This window comes from Oreochromis aureus, linkage group 19 (assembly GCF_013358895.1).
Source record: "Oreochromis aureus strain Israel breed Guangdong linkage group 19, ZZ_aureus, whole genome shotgun sequence".
In the NCBI taxonomy this organism is placed as follows: domain Eukaryota; kingdom Metazoa; phylum Chordata; class Actinopteri; order Cichliformes; family Cichlidae; genus Oreochromis; species Oreochromis aureus.
Window position 1 is genome coordinate 10,324,701 of NC_052960.1, and position 20,804 is coordinate 10,345,504.

General features: G+C 40.3%; 2 protein-coding genes across 3 annotated transcripts; one reads left to right on the forward strand and one right to left on the reverse strand.

Moving 5' to 3' along the window:
* Window positions 1–1,113: 1,113 nt before the first annotated feature.
* On the forward strand, window positions 1,114–16,729 carry coq8ab (coenzyme Q8A, genome duplicate b). Its single transcript, XM_031736960.2, has 15 exons — window positions 1,114–1,431; window positions 1,722–1,878; window positions 3,611–3,898; window positions 4,007–4,073; window positions 5,221–5,292; window positions 7,779–7,904; window positions 9,559–9,644; window positions 9,726–9,866; window positions 9,963–10,044; window positions 10,151–10,244; window positions 11,860–12,001; window positions 12,210–12,317; window positions 12,412–12,477; window positions 13,720–13,806; window positions 14,675–16,729. Exons 2-15 carry the CDS (start codon window positions 1,744–1,746, stop codon window positions 14,966–14,968), a joined length of 1,788 nt encoding a protein of 595 aa, XP_031592820.1. The 5' UTR covers window positions 1,114–1,431; window positions 1,722–1,743; the 3' UTR covers window positions 14,969–16,729.
* On the reverse strand, window positions 16,431–20,781 carry LOC116318053 (zinc transporter 2-like). Of its 2 annotated transcripts, none has more exons than XM_031736961.2 (8): window positions 20,621–20,781; window positions 20,296–20,498; window positions 19,932–20,078; window positions 19,088–19,241; window positions 18,807–19,005; window positions 18,506–18,611; window positions 18,295–18,429; window positions 16,431–16,590 (listed from the first exon to the last, which is right to left on the reverse strand). In XM_031736961.2, the coding sequence occupies exons 1-8, from the start codon at window positions 20,683–20,685 to the stop codon at window positions 16,463–16,465; spliced, it is 1,137 nt and encodes a 378-aa protein (XP_031592821.1). In that variant the 5' UTR covers window positions 20,686–20,781; the 3' UTR covers window positions 16,431–16,462. The 2 variants fall into 2 exon arrangements, with proteins under 2 accessions (XP_031592821.1, XP_039459267.1); XM_039603333.1 differs by lacking the exon at window positions 16,431–16,590 and adding an exon at window positions 17,258–18,034.
* Between the last annotated feature and the right edge of the window lie 23 nt (window positions 20,782–20,804).

A 20,804-nucleotide genomic window follows, 5' to 3' on the forward strand; every position in this document is an offset into this window, starting at 1 on the left:
AGCAACTTAACTGCTGACAGGTTGTATATCTAAAATATATTTAAAGCATCTAAAGTAAATGTACTCATCATGTGGGATGAAACTTTTCAGAATCATATAACCCAGCATGATGTTATTGTATCATAATTATTGACTTGTTTATATGTATATCCCTTTAATGTCAGGGATACTGCTACTTTTAATTGCTTATCTAATGCTCAGTAGCTCGATTAATAATAAAATCTACTTTAAGCTACTCCCTTTTCCCCAAGTGGCGCCACAACGGATAGCTCTGCATGTTTGATCTGGCTGTATTTCCCGCTGCATCCTCTTCCTATAGCAACTCCAAAGTGAATTATGTGTATTCGTGTTATTGAACTGGAAGTATTTCACTTGTTAGACGAATGTGTAAACCGCTATGTGATCTACGATCCCCCCACCCCCCACCTTCTAGACACACCCCTGCTTGTAAGCATGGTTATTAGAGTTAACTAAAACTAGTTAACTTAAAAAAAGAAAAAGGAAAGAGTTAACTAAAACTAAACAAAAAAATAAACCTAGACCTGGAAAAAAAAAGGTGTCCGCTGGCTAAAATAAAAATAACAAATTGACCTTTAAAAAAAAAGAAAACTAACCGAAACAATTTTGTGAACTTGAAAAACTAGCTAAAATAAAATAAAAATGTCGAGAAAGATCTTTAAATTTTGTGTTTATTAATTTGGTTTAAAAAAAAGAAATAAATTAATAAATATATCTAGTATTACAGTAGTACATTGTCTATTATTTTGCTCTGTTGTACTACTACTACTATTATTGTTGTTGTTGTAAATTGTGGAAATTTCTGAGTAGCCTCTGGTACACCTTTGGGGCAAATATGGATTTACCTTATCTTAATAAATAAATAAATAAATAAATAACCATTTACTTTGAGCGTTGTACTACTTCTCGTGGCCATAGTAACCTTTCATCGAACGTGAGAGAGCGCATGTCCAGCACATGGTCTGGCAGAAAGCCTTGACGGATACTTCTCCCCCATGTGTCCTTTTTTTTTTTCTTTCTTGCTTGTTGCTCGTGAACGCCTCACGTGTTCACATCTCGCACCGCCCCATTGGAGGACACGTCAACCGGTCGCGTGCTGACGTGTGAGGGGCGACTGACAGTTTGTCCAGCCAGTACAGGCGTTTGTTGATGGCTGGAGCCCGCGGCTGAAGTTTGCCTCATTGGCCCGTGTTTGTTAGACTTCCTCCGGGGGAGCCTCGGAGAGAATCGGCACGTCCTCCAGCGCGTCGCCCGCCTTTTTCCTTCGTCCCGCTGGAGGTTTTTAAGGGAATTGTGTCGAGTTAAATCAAGGTGAACGTGGCTCATGCTACAGTAGCACAATGCTCGCTGGTGTTCACGCTCACTGAGCGGGGAGGACGTGTGAGGACGTGTGTTGCGAAGCTTTTGTTAGTGGTGAGTGGAAGTTGTTTCTTTGTCCATGCCTTTTGTCTCGGGTTTGTTTTGAAAGCTTCTCTTTGTGTTTGTTTTTTAAATTTTCCTTTCTTATCCAGGCTGTTAGCAACGTCAATATCACACTTTTGCAGTGTTTATTTTGTTGTTTTGCTTAAGCGTGCTATCCGTGGTCTTGTTGTACTCTTCAAGTGTGAAAACATAAACGGATATTCACCCAGAAGAGCAACACCACTTCACACATCTCTGCATGACACCCCAGCACCTGTTTCAAAGACCTTACTCCCCTGCAGGTTTCTAACCGACAGCTGCAGCATGGCAGGCGACACCGTGGTCTGGAGGAGTCTTAAGTGGGTAAAGCAGGCGGCCTGCAGAGCCCCACCAGGCGGCCTAACTGGCACCGGGAACCAGAGGCTGGTAAACTTTCATCACACCACTGGAACGGCAAGGGTGAGCAGTCAGCTGTGATTTGGGTGTTGGGCAGTTGCAGTTGCAGACTAGGATCAAGTTTCACATTGCATGCAGCGCAGATACCTTCTGTTTTTGCTTTTTGTTCACTATGACCTCATCAGCAGCAGAGCAGCAGTAGATAGAGGCTTCTGGAGGCAGGTAGTACAGAAGCAGAAGTGAGAGGGGGTGGTTTGTGAAGCAGGCTGTGAAGGATACAAACAGATTTCCTATAGCCTGATAGGGGTATTTAAAAAAATAAATAAATACATAATAGTAGCCCGCCAAGTGTGCGGCACTGCTTCTGTTATTTATTCGCTGTTGGGAAGTAAAGGCTCATAGTTAAAATTAAAGGATTTGTACTTTGGATATTTAATAATTAATCAATAAGTCTTTTGGGACTAAAATAACAGCCTCTGAACTGAGCTGGTCAGAAGCTGGATTTGTATACACCTGGTTTTAGTATTTATAACGCCTTACACCAGGGATTCTCTTTTGCACCAAGCTGAAGGATCTGAAGGCAACAGCGTGAACTTGTACTGTATTTTTGTAACCTGTTAATTGATACCAAACACTGATGTTGTATCTAATAGCAGTTTACAGTGTATTTATTATAATACACTTTCATTAGAAACACCTCTGCGTGGGCCCTTTTCTGTAAATGCCAGCCCATCTTCTGTTCCACTTTAATAGGAGTTTCATGCAGAGCTCTGTGCATCAGGAGGAATACAGCTGTAATGTTTATTTTCTACTTTAACAGAACTAATTTGTTAGCAGGTTTTTCTTTAAGGGTTTTATGTGCTGTAGATACTACAAACCTGCGAACCTCACGGGTGGGAACAGCTCACATTACTGCAAAAGTGATGTTTTACACAATATGAGTTATTATTTCTTTTCTTATTTACTTGATGTAATAACTAACATGTTATCCCACCCTTACTATTGCTTTTTCCACAAATCTGCTGCATAGTTGGCAAAAAACAGCTCAAATAGGGCTTCTTATGTAGAAATGTTTCCTGTATCAAGCTCCACATCTGTGGACCTCGGCTTTTGTTATTTATTTTTGATCTTTATAATTTTGTTAATCCATGTGCTCATTAAACACATAATTCAACAACTTGTAAATTAAGTAGCAGTGCAGCTATTTTAGAAGTAACTTTACATGCAGTGCATCACTGTAACAACATTATATTGTATTGCATTGCACTGAACACTATTAATGATTAGAGATGCTCTGACTGCAGTTTGTTGGCTGGTCCCAGCATCTCTACTCATGATACAGTACTCTCACAATACCTTTACCTCGATAATAATAATAATGTCATGATACAGCAATCCTGCTGAACTGATAAATTTATATATTGCAAGGTGGTCACCTACAACACATCACTGCAGCATCATATCACCATAGTATAATACCACTTAAAAGGGGAAAAACGCAGGAATTATGCTTTTATAAACAGCATTGTTGTGCCTGTGTGTATTGTCATTATTATTTAAGAATATTATAATATTTAAATTTAAATTTGTTAGCTTTCTTGCCATTTTTCTGCTGCAAGATTCTTCTCTTCTTCCCTGAAGTTTAGTTATCATCTTTGTTTTAATAAAAATATTGATATTTGGCGCCAGCGTTTCGGTAACATATCACAAGAGAAAGCAAAAAAACATTTTGTCCCATCCTTACTTAACAGCTGCATAAGTAAATGTTGCTGAATGTCATGTTTTGTTCTTTCAGGAGAACGAGAAAGTCTGCGTCTACAGAGGCACAACATTTCACAGATACTCCACTATGGCTGCTTGCTTCAGTACAAGCTTAACAGGAAGTGCAAATGTGCATCGGAGGACCTGCAGTGCAAGATGTGATAAAGGTCTGAGGTACCACAAAGACTGGTCAAGTCGGCTGTTCTCTGGACATACGAGGCTATTTAACCAGGACAACACCACAGTGGGGCGGCTGACATCGGAGGATATCGATAAAGCAAGAAGTAACAAGAAAAGGGACTTTAAGCAGCATACGCAAGTGGTATCTACTCTCTCTCTCTTTTTTGTAAATGAGTGTTTTAATGATAAATGCGAGTGTGTGTTTCACAGCTGCAGTGAAGTGTTTACATTTGATTTCCTTTGATTTCAGCTTAGTGAAAAAGCTCGAGAGAAGAAGGTACCCGTCACACGGATAGGAAGGCTGGTAAACTTTGGAGGTAGGTGATTTCTTTACCAGGGTATTTGCCACAATAAAACCTGAATTAAAAAATGTCTGTAAATCTCAAAACAAAGTGTACCTCTCAGTACACTCATTTGACCCTGAGTTGCTCCACTGGGCAAGAACTGGACAACGCCAGCTTGTGTGGGAATACTGGGCTGCTGCCAGGTGCTGTCAAAGTGTGATCTGCATGAATGTGAAGCAGCAGCAGTGTTGAAAACTAATCACACTCCCCCCAAAAATGTGTTTTAAAATAATCAGTTACAGCTTCTTTAGTGGGATTTTTTCTTTAAACTGAGAGAACATCCATAAAAATCGTTAACCAATTTAATGTTGAGCTCACTTTTATTTTTATATATTAAATGAGAATCTGACCTTTTTAAAAATGATAATCCTGGATGGAGTCTGGGATTTTCATGAGCAACTAACGACTTTTTGCGATAGAAGTTCTGCAAACTAGTTCTGCAATTTGTTTTTGGCAGTGCTGGCACTTCCTCCAAGTCTAACTCAGCGAGACGTCAACATGCACTTGAGTAAAAACTCCCTCACAGAGCCTGAACATGCCGTTTATACAGACGTCTGTTTTTTTTCTAAGTAGAATAGCCACTGTTGCTTGTATTCCTCATACTGTAAAGTGTTTGGGTATCAAAGTTTAATTTTGGATTTAGTGGAAAGAGTCTGACCTCATGACCTTGGTCAGCAGTTTTCAAGAGGTGGGGTGAGATTGTGGGAAGTGCTGACGTGCTCCCTCACAAGACTTAAATTACAGAGTATCAGTAGCAGAAAAAACGTTTCTGGAACATGCCTGAGAATCCAGCTAATAGGAAAACGTGCAATCAGCCATCAGCTGCCTTCTCGTAGAAGTATCAAATGTTTCTCTCACTAATTCTTGGCCTCCATTTGCCCCTGAGCCTTCCTTGGTGCTGCTTTAAGAAATTATACCCAAGTCTGGTTACTGATTGTTGTTATCACGTTCTTTTTTTTCTGCAGTAGTTATCATATGCAAGTAGGTTGTTTGTAAGGGCAACACTGCTCTTGCAAGCAGTTACCAACACTGATAATGTTAACTTCATCTTTGCAGCAGTTTATTCAGTGAATTGTTTGTTTTTTGTTTTTTTTTAAAAATTATTCACTTCCTTTTGCAGGTCTGGCAGTTGGACTTGGCATCGGAGCAATCGCAGAAGTGGTCAAGAAGAGTTTAAAACCCAAAGAACAAGGTGACAACAGGAGACTTTTGCTTTACGAGTCTGCTGAGGTTGATCCTCATGTTTGGGCTTTGCTAATGATGTCAGGAAAGCTATAGCTGCTCCTCTAAACCTGCACAGCTGACCTGTCGTTTAACTGAGACTGTTAAGATAAGCAATCGTGAGTAAACTACACACCTTCCGGTTTATCGTCAGGATGTCCATGGTAGTCTAATTCTGGATATTGGGGTTCAGTATTTTCTGGGTGGAAGCAGAAGCTTACGTAAGCACAGAATATCAGCGAATACAAACCGGATTCCAAAAAAGTTGGGACACTAAACAAATTGTGAATAAAAACTGAATGCAATGATGTGGAGATGGGAAATGTCAATATTCCATTCGGAATAGAACGTAGGTGACAGATCAAAAGTTTAATCCGAGAAAATGTATCATTTTAAAGGAAAAATATGTTGATTCAAAATTTCACGGTGTCAACAAATCCCAAAAAAGTTGGGACAAGTAGCAATAAGAGGCTGGAAAAAGTAAATTTGAGCATAACAAAGAGCTGGAAGACCAATTAACACTAATTAGGTTAATTGGCAACATGATTGGGTATAAAAGAGCTTCTCAGAGTGGCAGTGTCTCTCAGAAGCCAAGATGGGTAGAGGATCACCAATTCCCACAATGTTGCGCAGAAAGATAGTGGAGCAATATCAGAAAGGTGTTACCCAGCGAAAAATTGCAAAGACTTTGCAGTTATCATCATCAACTGTGCATAACATCATCTGAAGATTCAGAGAATCTGGAACAATCTCTGTGCGTAAGGGTCAAGGGTGTAAACCCATACTGGACGCCCGTGATCTCCGGCCCTTAAACGACACTGCACCACAAACAGGAACGCTACTGTAAAGGAAATCACAGAATGGGCTCAGGAATACTTCCAGAAACCATTGTCAGTGAACACAATCCACCGTGCCATCCGCCGTTGCCAGCTGAAACTCTACAGTGCAAAGAAGAAGTTATTTCTAAGCAAGATCCACAAGCTCAGGCGCCACTGGGCCAGGGATCATGTAAAATGGAGTGTGGCAAAATGGAAGACTGTTCTGTGGTCAGACGAGTCACGATTCAAGTTCTTTTTGAAATGTGGGATGCCATGTCATCCGGACCAAAGAAGACAAGGACAACCCAAGTTGTTATCAACGCCAGTTCAGAAGCCTGCGTCTCTGATGGTATGGGGTTGCATGAGTGCGTGTGGCATGGGCAGCTTGCATGTCTGGAAAGGCACCATCAATGCAGAAAAATATATTCAGGTTCTAGAACAACATATGCTCCCATCCAGACGTCATCTCTTTCAGGGAAGACCCTGCATTTTTCAACAAGATAATGCCAGACCACATTCTGCATCAATCACAACATCATGGCTGCGTGGGAGAAGGATCCGGTACTGAAATGGCCAGTCTGCAGTCCAGATCTTTCACCTATAGAGAACATTTGGCGCATCATAAAGAGGAAGGTGCGACAAAGAAGGCCCAAGACGATTGAACAGTTAGAGGCCTGTATTAGACACGAATGGGAGAGCATTCCTATTGCTAAACTTGAGAAACTGGTCTCCTCGGTCCCCAGACGTCTGTTGAGTCTTGTAAGAAGAAGGGGAGATGCCACACAGTGGTGAAAATGGCCTTGTCCCAACTTTTTTGGGATTTGTTGACACCATGACATTTTGAATCACCATATTTTTCCCTTCAGATGATAAATTTTCTCAGTTTCAACTTTTGTTCCGTGATTTATGTTCTATTCTGAATAAAATGTTGACATTTGCCATATCCACATCATTGCATTCAGTTTTTATTCACAATCTGTTTAGTGTCCCAACTTTTTTGGAATCCGGTTTGTACTTTAATGTTTGGGGAAATGCAGGACACTATTGTAATGTTTTGTTTTAATGTTTTGTTTTGTTGGAAATAAAAATGGAAAGTTTGTGGATTTAAATTGATGTTAAAAAATTGCTAATGTTATGACTAAAAGTTAGAAAGCGATATTGTAGATGCTTCATTGGCTCTAGGTCAGGACTCGAATTTAAGCAGATTAGTGGTATTGATTATGTTGCTTGCTTTGAGCAGCAGGTCACATTTCCTCTGGATGTAACCTTCCACTGAAGCATGTGTTCAGTCGATCCACTCATCAGAATCTTGTTCAAGCAAATAATCTTGCAGACATTTTTCACCTGTTATAAATATAGCTGGTCCTCAGTGAGCTGTACACACAAAGCACGATCAAGCAGATTATCTTAAAGCTTTTAGTCTTTCCTCCACACTCACCTGACCTGAACCCCACTAAACATCTAGGAAGTGGGGACACTTTAAGACAGAGAAAGCAGAATGTTCCTGGATAACATGGATTTGCATATTTAGGAAGAAAAGAAAAATGGTGGCATTTATTGTGGATTGGATTTTTCTAAGACACATGTTCAGTTGCGAGTTGTCTTGGCACATGTTATAAACAGTTTTTGTGTTTTCTAGGTAACAAAAAGGCTATAATGGATTCGAATGCTTTCCTCTCTGAAGCCAATGCTCAAAGAATTGTCCGGACGCTTTGCAAAGTTCGAGGCGCTGCTCTAAAAATTGGACAGATGCTCAGTATTCAAGGTGAGGCACAGACACATACACCTGAATGATGCACCTTAATGGATCTCAGCTGTGTTAATCACTATAAACACAAGCAGGAGTTAATCTTTAGTGATACAGTATTAACTGATCTCACGTGATACAAGGACATGAGGATCTGGACAAACTGCTGAGGCATATTATAAGCAGGAAACCCACATGTGTCAGTGTACAAATAAAGGTTCAACTTCCATCACAGACTAAACATGCCTACTGTCTGCTGCTTCAACCTGTCAACAAGACTCTGTCATGCCTCTGATTTGGACTCGCTGGCTAACAAATGAGTTCGCTTCACCAACTTTAAAATGTCATCCCCAAAAATAAACATCGGGCCAGCTGTACACAATACGTGCAATTCCAGTGGAGTTATTGTAGGTGGCAGAGTCTAGCCTGACTGTGGTCTGTTGACTTTAAAAAGCATGTTTACAGCGCAGTCGTGTTTTTCAGCTCTGGCCTGTGCAGTCATGTATGATCCCTGTGATAAAATCATTCAGCTAAGCATTTTTTTAAACATTAATCCTTAGCAACCTTTTAAAGGAAACCACAAGATTGTTCAACAACACTTGTTTTAAAGATTTTTTTTTTTTAAAGCTTTATTTTCCCTTATCCAAACTGACATGGTAGCCAGGTGTGACACAGTTTCAGCGTTATCATCAACTAACTTCGTTTATCTTAATACTGACCTTGAGGGGGGGGAGGGGGAAGCTGTTGACAAAACGGTGTCACTTCAAGGTCCGTTTAGTATCTCTTCAGCTTTCAAACGATCCTTATCTGCAAGGAGAGTAGAAGTGAAACCGTTTGTGATTATTAGTTTTCACGTTAAAAATACAGAACAACAACTATTTCCAGTTTTTCAGCTATATGAGGATTTGTTGTTTTTCTTCCCATATGACGGTAAACTTATTTACATTTTGAATATATTATTAGATAATAAAAGAATTTGAAGGGAAACACTTGTCTCTACTACAGTAAAGCTACATTAATGGTTATATTTCTATTTTCTATTTATATATTTTATAGTTTAATTTATGTGAAGGAGATTGATCTTAGTGATGGACCTATAGAGTGTTAAACCTAACTCAGCTGTGGTCTGGACCCTGTTTTAGTTCATTCTTATCTCTCCTCTGCACCATTTTCAGCTCTAGTCTAACTCGCTACATGATACCAGCTAGCCAAATTTAAGCTTTGAGGTATTTTTTCATTTAAAAACAAGGATTTAATTAAGACTAAAAGTTTTGCACACTTAAAAAAATGCAGTGCAAATGGATAGTTTTTACTACTACTTCATCATTTACCTGCTCCCATTAGGGGTCACCTCACTCTGTCCCTGTCATTCTCTTTTGTGACACTAACTCTCTGCATGTCCCCCTTCACAACATCTACGAATCCTATTTGTGATCTTCCTCTTTTCTTCCTGCCTGGCAGCTCCATATTCAACATCCTTTATCCAGTATATCCACATCCTCTGTAAACCGTCTCACCCTGAGCATTTTCAATTCATTTTAATCCTAATTTTCAGCTCTGCCTCCTGTCTTTTCAATAACACCTGGATTATTATTTTTTAAACGACATGACTTACCCTATAGGTATCATCATGCGTTTCATTCGCTCAGTACTTTTCTTTTTTGTCTATCAGATGACGCCTTTATCAACCCTCAGCTGGCTAAAATCTTTGAGCGAGTTCGACAGAGTGCAGACTTCATGCCTACTAAGCAGATGATGGTACAGTATAGAGAGCACTGGCAAACTATACAAATAAAGTTACATTTCTCCAGTTAATTTTTTTTCTTTTTCTTTCTACAGAAAGTTATTTACAATGATCTCGGCCCAAACTGGAGGGACAAACTGGAATACTTCGAGGAGAGGCCGTTCGCAGCCGCGTCCATTGGTCAAGTCCATTTAGCAAAGATGAAGGATGGCAGGGAGGTAGCTATGAAAATTCAGGTGAGAGAAGTGTTTGTGCTGAGATAAATGCAGATGTTAAGTGGGTCATAAGTCAGCAAATAGAATAAAATAACTCAATCAAATCTTTTCCTTCAGTACCCTGGAATAGCAAAGAGTATCGAGAGTGACGTGAATAATATCATGACTGCTCTGAGGTTAAGCAACGCACTGCCTGAAGGTATTTTTCTTATCATTTAGGGATAACAGCTGCTATTGTCTGATCTTTGTAAACCTACAGCTCGACCGCAATGATCCCCCCCCCCCCATTTGACCTCTTTTTCCAGGTTTGTTTCCTGAGCATCTCATTGAGGTCATGAGCCGAGAGCTGGCGCTGGAATGTGATTATATAAGGGAAGCAAATTGTGCCAGAAAATTTAGGTGAGTTGTTTGCATTTATTCTTACTAAATCGACTGAGCTTGGGTAATGTTTTATTTGTCTTTGCTAGAAGCATGCTTTGCACCAGAGTTTCCATCTAGCTACAGGTAGCCACAATCGCTACTACTCACACAATACTGTTCAGATTTTAGTGAAACACAGTGATCACCTACTTGGTCTTCACTAAAACTGCTCAAGATCACGGTCACGTTTGTCATTTTATGGACAGTCACCTGTGAATTGTGATGGACTGTGAGACAGATGAGCTGCTGCATTATTGACATTCTGGCTTGTGGCTTTTATCTGTATTCTTTTTATATTTTATATTATTTAGCTGTTTATGTATAAATGCGTTGTTAGGTTTTAGATTTTGAAGGGTTTGAAAAATATTTCTCATATAGTCTGTGGCTTTTGCGTCAAATTCCCAGAATTCACTTGTTTTCCCGCCTCCTCAGAGACTCTGTTTGTTTCACCATTGGTGCCACTTTTTTTTGGTATTTTGGGGGATTTTAGCTACTGTACTGTATTTCTTACTACAAAGTATTTTCTCGTGGATGTTTTGAACCCTCTTATTTTGTTTAACAACATACAAACTTATTTTAACCTTTGGTCTCTGCCAGTTTTTCCTGGAAAGTCCTACCAGGCAACAACTTACAATAATAGCTGCTGCATAATGAATGATATACAGTATACACAAAGATTGCTGAAGAACCTACTTTTTTCTCTCCTTAGAGTTCCCATAGTAACACCTTCACAGCGCTTGTTGTGTCATAATGAGTCCTAAAGATATTTTTGATTTGGGTTCATGCCCTTGACATTTTCAGCAGCAGGCGGCTTTGATAAAGGAGCCATTTGGCAACAAACAGCAACTAGATCATGAACATGCAGTACTGTGCAAAAGCCTTGAGCCCCACCCCTCAATTTATTGAAACATGTTCCAACATAAATGGAAATGTATAAAAATAAAAAATCTAACAAGCTTGAAATTCCATTTTTGTTATGGCCATCATTATTCTTCAATATAGCCTGAACTCTTAGGCAAGCTTCTATATTATGTGTGTATGTGTGTGTCTAGGTGTGCTTTTACTGCATTGGAAGTGTGTTTGGCGTTATCATGCTGAAAAATGAAGCAACTCCCAATCAGATGTTTTTCAGACGTTGTTGCGTGGTGGCTCACATTCAGATAACTTTATTTATCCCACAATGGGCAATTCAGTTTGACAGTCCATGATTGCAACAATAAGACAGAAATAAAAATCAACATCTAACAGTACTTTTCTGAATTTCATCTGGCTGGAATGCAGCACTCCAAGAGGTTTTCAATCCAGTTCTTGTATAACTGTTCATACCCCAGCCTATCCTTAATAATGGTTCCCTGACAGCCACCCTTCTGTTGGGATAGTTTCTGATGACGCATCAGTTCTCCAGATTTTCCACAGACAAAACTTTGAGACCTTCAAAAATCCCGGAGAACTATTGCTCAAGACCAGACAAAAACATTTGGCCCCTTGGAAGCAAAATATAAAGAAATGGGTGGCTCAAGACTTTTGCACTGTGCAGAGCACCTGAAGGGTCAGATAGGGGCTTCTTCTGACTTTGTTGCTTTGTGTTTGGTAGCGAGCTGCTGAAGGATCACCCCTTCTTCTGTGTGCCTGATGTGATAGACGAGCTAAGCAATAAGCAGGTTCTCACCACAACACTGGTGCCTGGTTTCCCGCTGGACAAGGCCACACACCTCCCTCAGGACCTCAGGAATGAGGTATGCTTTTAAGAGCTTCACTCTGCTCTAAACTCCACACCACTTACAGTATATTTAACACCTGTGCTCTGCCAAGATGAGGTACATGCCACCTTTAAAAAACAAAACCCTGAGACATGGCAGCATGTAGCAGAGATAACTATTTAAGTATCAACACCCACTTATAAAAACACCTCATGTCACTTCCAGTTGTCTCTCCTTCTGCCAGATTTGTGAGCAGATCCTTATTTTATGCCTGAGGGAGCTTTTTGAGTTCAGATACATGCAAACCGATCCGAACTGGTCCAACTTCTTCTTTGATCCACAAACTCATAAGGTCAGTTTGCCCGAGTTGTACCAGAGACACGTGTGGATTTGATCTTTCTCCTTTTCACTGACGCACGTTTTCTGTTTTTATGACTTCATGTCAGGTTGCGCTGCTGGATTTTGGAGCTACTCGAGGATTTAACAAGAGTTTTACTGATACCTACATTGAGGTGAGAAGTGTTCTCATTGGCTATTGCCTATTGTGCTACATGAATTTTAAAAGAAAAGATGCATACACCTGCCTGAGAATTTAGTTTATCTAGTTCTCAAACAGTGATGTGCAAATGTTATGTAATTTCTTTATAATTATTCTTCTAATGTGCCGTGTAATGTTTTTTAAGTGGTCTCGACTTGTAGTTCTCGAGGTTTCTGAAAGTCTTTCAAAGTTTCTTGAACATTGGCTACTCTTTCACCCATTCTCAGTCCAGATAATTCTGGTCACATGAAGTACACTTAGATTATGAATGTAATTACAACATTTTGTTTTGTATTTGGAAAATAGTGTTCATGAAGACTATCAAGAAACTAAACACACATACAAATATGTAAAAAGGATGTGAAAAACTTAGCACACTGCTTTGATTGACAGAATTAAGCAGGCAAGACTGCTAATGAAATGCGCTTGATTGAATGAACATCAAGTGTGAGCACCTCCATAGAGAACAGAGGTTTTTGGAGTTTTCTGGTCTGGAGCATTTAGGCGTTTCCCTGTAAAGTCACCCAAAAAGCCCCATTAGCTACATCTCACACTCTGCAGACCTCAGTTAACATGTTAAAGTCATTTTGACAGACGAGACTAAAGCACAGCTTCATGTTTGGAGAAAACCAAACACAGCATATCAGCACAAACACCCCATATCAGCTGTGAAACACCATGGTGTAGGGGTGATGATTGGGTTTGTTTTGCAGCTAAATGCAACCGTACAATGATCCAAAGTACAGCAGCCAGTCTAGAACAGAATGGCTGAAAAAAGAGAAGAATCGAGGTGCTGCAAAAGCCCAATGTCCAGATCTCAAGCTGATTGAAATGCTGTGGTCCCAGAAACTGAACTGAAGCAACACTATAAAGAAGAGTGGGCCAAACTCCTCCACCATGTTGTGAGAGACTCATAAAGCCGTGCAGAAAACGAGTTCTTCAGGTTAATGCCGCTAAAGGTGGTTCTACAAGCTGTTGAATCATGGGACACGACTGCAGTCCTTTTCACGTTATTCTGTTTTTGTCATTTTGCTGTGAGAATATGTTAACCACACAAAATTAATCAACCCGTTGAAAACCTTTCTAGAGGTAAAAATGTTCTTATTTTGAAACCTTAAAGACAGATGAGGTGCTTTATTGTTGTGCAGACAAGAATTTTAGTTGAGAAATATCTTTTCGACATGTGAAACCATCTGGTGCGATTTCTCTCACTCAGATTATAAAAGCGGCTGCAGATCAGGACAGAGAAGGTGTCCTACTGAAATCCAGAGAAATGAAGTTCCTCACAGGATACGAGTCAAAGGTGAGAAACGGACATTGTAAATTTTACTAATGAACCACACCACACTCCTTCAGTTCAACAGTGGCTGAGAGTTTGTGTTTATGATTTGTCTGTTGTTGTATTTTTGAATGTAGCATGAAAGACATGAAAGGTTCATGCAGTCAAACAGCAAACTTACTGTGTTCAAAGTAAGATAGTAAGAGAGGAACTTCTGAAATGCACCACATTTTTATTGGAAATGTTTTGATATATTCAGTCACTAGTAGTATTTATTAGGTGCGACCTCTAGTGGCACCCAACAGGAACTACAACAGCACTAATATTTTGTGAACACAGTCTCGCTCTCTTGGTTTTTATTATAAGGGAATTGTTATGAGATGATAGTAAAAATTACTTATAGTAGATACTGTGGAAAAAAAATTTTTCTCTTTATTATATGGTGCCTGAAGATCACATTGCTCTCTCGTCTTGCTACAGTTCTTCTGTGGGTTTAGTGTGTTCCAGTGTTGTTCAGTCTGTCTCTTCACATAACTCCACAGTTATTCCCTGAGGCTGAGAGCAGGCCTGTGTGTCTTTAATCAAATTCGCAGCTCTTGTGGTAGAGGAAATATTTTTTATTGAGTCTGGCTTTGTGTTTGGGCTCCATGTCCTCCTGCAAAATAAATATGTGACCAACGATGAATGAAGTGTTAGCTTTAGAAGTGCTGATGGAAGGGATTATTTCAGCTTGTTTCCAGTCTCTGTTGCAAGCTGCTGGGTGCAGCGTCCTATTCAACACAAATAAGACTGATATTGATCTCTTTGTCTAAAAGCAGAGGAGCAGGTTTCTGTGCATGCTCAACATTTACTTGAAAGCCTCTTGATCATTTTTCTTGTCTTCTGCATTAAGGCGATGGAGAACGCCCACGTGGATGCGGTGATGATCCTCGGGGAGGCCTTCAACTCAGAAAAGCCCTTTGACTTTGGAATGCAGAGCACAACCGAGCGCATCCACAACCTCATCCCAGTGATGCTGAAAGAGCGTCTCACGCCACCGCCCGAGGAAACCTACTCCCTCCACAGAAAAATGGGCGGCTCCTTTCTCATTTGCTCGAAACTCCAAGCTAAAATCGCCTGCAAGAACATGTTCCAGGAGGCCTACAGAAACTACTGGAAAGATGGAGAACCCAAGTCCACACATTGAAGACTGCTTTTCCAGAAAGTGTGTTGAAACCAGGAATTTTTGTCATGCTGAACAATTCTTATCTGCAAATTTTTGGGCTCATCGGGCCAGAAAGGGTTTTGTTATGTGATATACTAATAACTACCTAGATTTGTTGGTTTTTTACTGTTTGTTAAACTAAACTGTTACAGTACATATAAAAAAAAATGCATATTGGAATAATCTCTACCTATTAGGAATTTCATATCTTTGTTTAACATGTAATTGCTTGCTTTGACCTGGACTTCAATCCAGACTAACTCTTGCTATACCGTCCTTAATAATGTCTCTTTTGTATGTATTGTTTGAAAAATTTGTACCTCATAATTATGTGCCTGTATGATCTGAGGGAGTGTACTTCATCTGACCAGGATTGTCAGTTGAAATAAATTGAAACTGATGCTGCAAAAAACAAACCAAATCTGTTCTAGCGAGCACCGGAGATCTATTGAGTGAAGCAAAATGCAGACAGAAGTAAAGAAAAGGGTGAAAAAAATGAAGATTCATATGAAAAAAATATTTTAATTCACAAGAAAAAAATTCAAGTTTAGAATTTTATAACTGCAGAATGTCTTAGTGACAGATGTGTGTGATGAAAGGAGATTCAAACGTCACACAAAGGTGGTGTTGACACGGCTAATGTTACAAATCTGAAACAGTGTTACTTCAAAAGCCAATTATTGTGCCAACTTTATAATCCAATTCCCAAATGAGATACTAAAAAGGTTGTGTATATATTGATAAATTGGAAACTTTGCATATTAACTATATTAAAAAATTAAGAATGTCCACCAAGTCATAGCTACACTGTCCAAAAACTGTGCATGTGTTCAGCAAACCTTTAGTACACACGTCAGGTTTGACATTTTAAATGGACAAAAGTGTAATTTTTTCCCACGGCTCTTATAGATCTAAAATTAATGCATCAAATTTATTTTGGCAAGTTGTGAAAAACCTGAAATCTAAAACTATTTAGAAATATTCAGATCTCTTGGGTGGTTCGTTGTTAAAGCACATCCTGTTTGCTTAATAATCTATGACTGAGTACACCTGTGTTAAAATGAATGCAATGGAATTGATCTGTGTATACAATTCAACCTGCATGTCAGGACAAACACCCAGCCATCTTTTTACAGCAGATTATCTATCTCATTAGCCAAGCTGACCCACCCATGTAACTAGTGCAAAAGAAGCTCCAGTTATAAGCTCAAAAAACATTTTTCCAAAAGAAAAACAACTTTGTCAATTTTTGGGGAAATAAAAGCAAAATGTATAACTTTACATTTGCCGGATAACTGTACATTATCACATTTATCTGCTCTCATAGGAGTCATTCTTTAAAATCTGTTGCAGAAGCGGTACCAAGCCACAAATGTTCAGCTGTACCATTAGCTGGTCAGTCCCAAATATGAAGCTGTTAAATGGGAGCACCCAGTGCCTTTATTTTTGCAGTCACCAGTCTCTGTTCGGTCAACTTTAAACCTCTACACTGCTGCCTGAAATCCTGCAGCTCTCTACTTGAATTGTGATGCTGGTAAAACCAAACTTGGAGCGCAGGACCCTTGTTGCTTTCCTGAGGATGATCTGCGAATCAGCATCTTCCTCTGGAAAAAAACAAACAAATAAATACAATGACTTGATTTTATCGTCAGTGCTCTTCCTCTTCATTTTATTGTTGATGCTAGAATTTTGCTTGTACTCAGAAGTTCATGGAAGTAAATAAAACTTCAGCCCCAAAGACAATATTTTACCTCTTTATCGTGTATTCTGAACTTGTGGGGGGTTTTTGTGTTCTATATAAATCAGATTATATTCATAGAGAGTTGGGGAATGGGTGCCGTGATTTATACATCAGGGAAACCTCTGGCGAAGCGAATGCCACAACACAGAAGAGCTAACTCATCAGGCCAGGACTCTGCAGTCTATTTACACCTACAGCTCAGTGGACACTCTTTCAATGATGAGGATGTACACATCCTGGACAGGGAGGAACGCTGGTTGCAGCCCGGAGTCAAGAAGGCCATTTATGTGAAAAGGGAAAAACCATCTCTGAATTGAGGAGGGGGCCTTGATTCCACCATCTTACAATGCAGTGATTGCAGCCATTCCCCAACTCTCTATGAATGGTACTCATGGCCATTGATCAGTGGTCTTTGATCAGTAGTTGTTGATCAATTGGCATATTAATGATCAAGGAACTGACGTCCCAGCCCATTGTTCATTCAGTGGTGCTGGTTTCAGTCATTGTGCAAATGTACTGTTTGTAAGATTGGGGAAACCTGCAGTCAGCTGAGACTGAAGAAGTCACTTGGATGAGTGACAAAATGTTTCTCCCACTGAAAAGGCTACGTCCAGATGAACCGAATCAACCTTTTGGGGTTGTTTTTAGGCGTTTGTGTCCATATTCTTCATTACTTCCTGTATGTGTTTTGTTCAGATGCAACTTTGCAAACCTAAGCTGTGCCGCCATGTTATGATTGCAGAGAAGTCATACTTGCTCAGTCTTTTTTTAAACGTGCCGTCAATGGACTTGAATATTTCACATGTTAACTAAGGCCTGTAGAATTTGAGAGTTAGATCTTGGGGTTGTTTTGTTTTTGTTTTTGTTTTGTTTGTTTTGTTAGTTTTCTGGGACTTTCATTCCTAGAAAGAACTAGAATGCTCCAGAAAATTGCCAAAAACCTTTACTTCTATAGAGTTCATCAATGAATTAATCATTTGCTGATGATCATTTAATCACATGCATCTGATTAGCAGCACCTGGCTGCTTCTTACCCTCCTAATTCTCATGGAAGCAATAAGAACTTTCTTTTTCAGTTGACTGGCACCTTACATTACTACTATAATAGATCAATATTTGCCAAAGGGTTTTCCATCCTACTTACTTAGAATACAAACATTCTGATCAAACAATAAACAAATGTTTACAGGACCAGGATAAAAGGTGCAGGATGGGTGTGTGGTGTTTCATTTCTAATTAAACCTCCATAGTTTTAGCAGGGGCACCACCGGGGGGGGGCAAGGGGGGCAGTGGGCACTCCCAAAAATCTGCAGACAGATTTGCAACAGATTATTATGGATTTCCAAGTCTTATTTGATTTTTATATGTATCTATTTTCAGTGATATCAACTTCAAAAGCAGAAAATTAACAAATTAATTCTTTTCTTTTTCTCTTTTTTGCCATATTTTCAAGTAACTTATATTTGACAACAGCATAATAAAACTGGAAATTTTGTTTTTTTACTGAGTTTTAGAGCAGGTTCTGCTTCCTCTCCACATTAGTAACAGTACTGTCTTCGCCTCTTACCTGTGGCAAGGTGCACGGAAAGCAGAGAATGAGTCGTGTTGAGGCTCCACATGTGTAAACTGTGAATGGCGGTGACTCCTCCTACAGACAGCAGCAGCTCTCTCACGGCACCAAAGCTCACGTCCCGAGGAGCGCCTTCAGAAAATAGACACGTTAGGTAAACTGTCGCTAAAATCTGAACGTCACCACAGGCGGAGGGAAGTGTGTTTACCTTCCAGTAGTATCCTGAAAACATCCCTTGTGACAGGAAGCGTTGTCCCAATTACGAGAAGAGAGAACAGGAAGGTGCAAATCGGATCTGCTACTTTATATTCAGGCTGTGAAGAAGACAGAAATATGATCAGAAACAAATGATGGAATGATACTGCTCATTTACAGCAGCAAGGCCAGTGTTAAAAAGTCACAACCTGCATATAGCATGCTTTGGACTGTGGGAGGAAGCCGGGGTACCTGGAGACCGTGCTCTATCATTATTTTTGTTATTTTACTGTTATTTTTCATCTTACACTGACCCAGAAGTGGATGATGGTGGCAGCCAGCATGACACCGACACTCTGCACCAGATCTCCCACCACGTGGATGAAAGCTGCCTTCACACTTGCATTACCGTGGCTGTTCCTCTGCCCATGTTTGTCCCTCTGGGTCAGGTTGGTGGCAAACCCATGGCTGTGGCCATGTGAGCTGCCAGGCTGATGCAAGATCAGGATCATCCTGGGTAAAACAATACAAAGACTGCTGACTGCCCCCCTAAACTAAGCAGAAATGATCCATAAAGTAAGCTCGGCACACTCACAGGACATTGACCCCCACAGCACAGCCTGATGTTATGAGCATGATCTCACTGTCAATCTCGTATTCCCCGTCGGAGATCCTCTGCACGGCTGATAAGACGAGCACTACTGTCACGGCCCAGATCGACACGACAGATAGAAACATGGCCAGAATCTCTGCGTGAAACAGTAACAGAGTCAAAAACGGCCCCGATAATATGAAGGATATGAGTATGTGCAACTCATATGGACTAATATGCACATAAATTCAATGGGCACTTGATTAGATACACCTTGTTAGTATCGGGTTGGACGCCCTTTTGCTTTCAGAACTGCCAGAATTCTTCATGGTACAGATTTAACAATGAGCTGAAAGCTTTTGGTCCATAGTCACATAATAACATCACACAGTTACTGCACATTCACCACATCCCTAAGGTGCTCTATTATTATTGACTGTGAAGGACATTTGAGTATAGTGCACTTGCTGTCATGTTCGAGAAACCAGTTTGAGATGATGTGAGCTTTGTGACAGGATGTCGTGTTTGTTCTCCTGCAGGATACTACCATCAACAGTGACATTTAAATGATGCTTGGTCGGTACTAAGGGATCCAAAGTGTGTCAAGAAAATATCACACCATAACATCAGCACCTCCACCAGCCTAAACTGTCGATACAAAGCAGGACAGATTCATGCTTTTGATTTGTTTATTCCAAATTCTGACCCTACCATCAAAATGAGTGGCACCCAGTATGATCGTCTGTGTTGTACTGCTACTTCTGTTAACAAATCTTGAATAGGTGTACCTAATAAAGTGGCTGGTGAGTGTATTCTTGAGAGCTACTTGTGAGAAACTTGATCCTACCAGCTCGATACCACCCAAAAGTCATAGTTCCTGTCTTAGGCCTCGATGCGATCCACAGAGAGAAGATGCTGATCACAATGCTGACAAAATCAGTCAGAAGGTGAGCTGCGTCCGTCATGATGGCCAGACTGCCAGCGGCGTATCCACCTGTAGAGGAAACCGTATGTGTGTTTGGGCAGAGGAACCAGAGGAAGCCTGAGTGTGTCACTTTAAGATTAAGTTTGTAGGGAGCGATTCAAACTGAACAAGCTTTACGGACATTATTTATGTATGAAACAGTAAAAAAACAATTCAAGATAAACTTCATTTTTTGGTACAATCAAGGTTGCTGGCAGGGAAATTTAGGATTAGTCTTTTGTCTCACCAATGACCTCTCCTGTCATGAACACGAGGCTGACGGCACATGCAGTGAAAAGCTTCTTTCTGGCCAAACATCTCGAGTCCCTTTCAGTCACCGACCTCCAATCGTCCTCTTGGCAGAGCCATTCGTGCTGCAACAGCCCCTCCACACGGAGGGCGTCTTCACCACATTCTGAGTCTGAGCACTTTTTCTCTGGACTGCTCACCCTGACACAAGACGGAAGATCTACACTCAGCCTGGCTCAATGTGGAAGTCAACAGTTTTAAAGCCATCTGTGTTGAACTTTTTGGTGTTTCAGGATGTCAAAAAAATAAAAATGAAGACATACCACACGAGAGTCTCCAAATGAGTGTCAATCAAATGTTGCTTCTCTGGATCTGTTGACGACTTCATATCCTCATGTTATTGACAGCTGAGACACTCCCGTATTTAAGGTTGACCTGGAGCTGAAGGGAAGCCTGGCAACTTACCACCTGCTCTAACCCACGCTATCTCTCAGGGGTGGAGCACTG

Bases quoted from the DNA above. Each gene is read 5' to 3' on its own strand.
- coq8ab (XM_031736960.2), top strand. From the start codon at position 1,744: ATGGCAGGCGACACCGTGGTCTGGAGGAGTCTTAAGTGGGTAAAGCAG. The intron at 3,899-4,006 runs GTATCTACTCTC...CTTTGATTTCAG, and splicing joins TTAAGCAGCATACGCAAGTG to CTTAGTGAAAAAGCTCGAGA. The intron at 5,293-7,778 runs GTGACAACAGGA...TGTGTTTTCTAG, and splicing joins TTTAAAACCCAAAGAACAAG to GTAACAAAAAGGCTATAATG.
- LOC116318053 (XM_031736961.2), bottom strand. From the start codon at position 20,685: ATGAAGTCGTCAACAGATCCAGAGAAGCAACATTTGATTGACACTCAT. The intron at 20,499-20,620 runs GTATGTCTTCAT...GTCTTGTGTCAG, and splicing joins CATTTGGAGACTCTCGTGTG to GGTGAGCAGTCCAGAGAAAA. The intron at 16,591-18,294 runs GTAAGAGGCGAA...GTTTTTTTCCAG, and splicing joins TTCCGTGCACCTTGCCACAG to AGGAAGATGCTGATTCGCAG.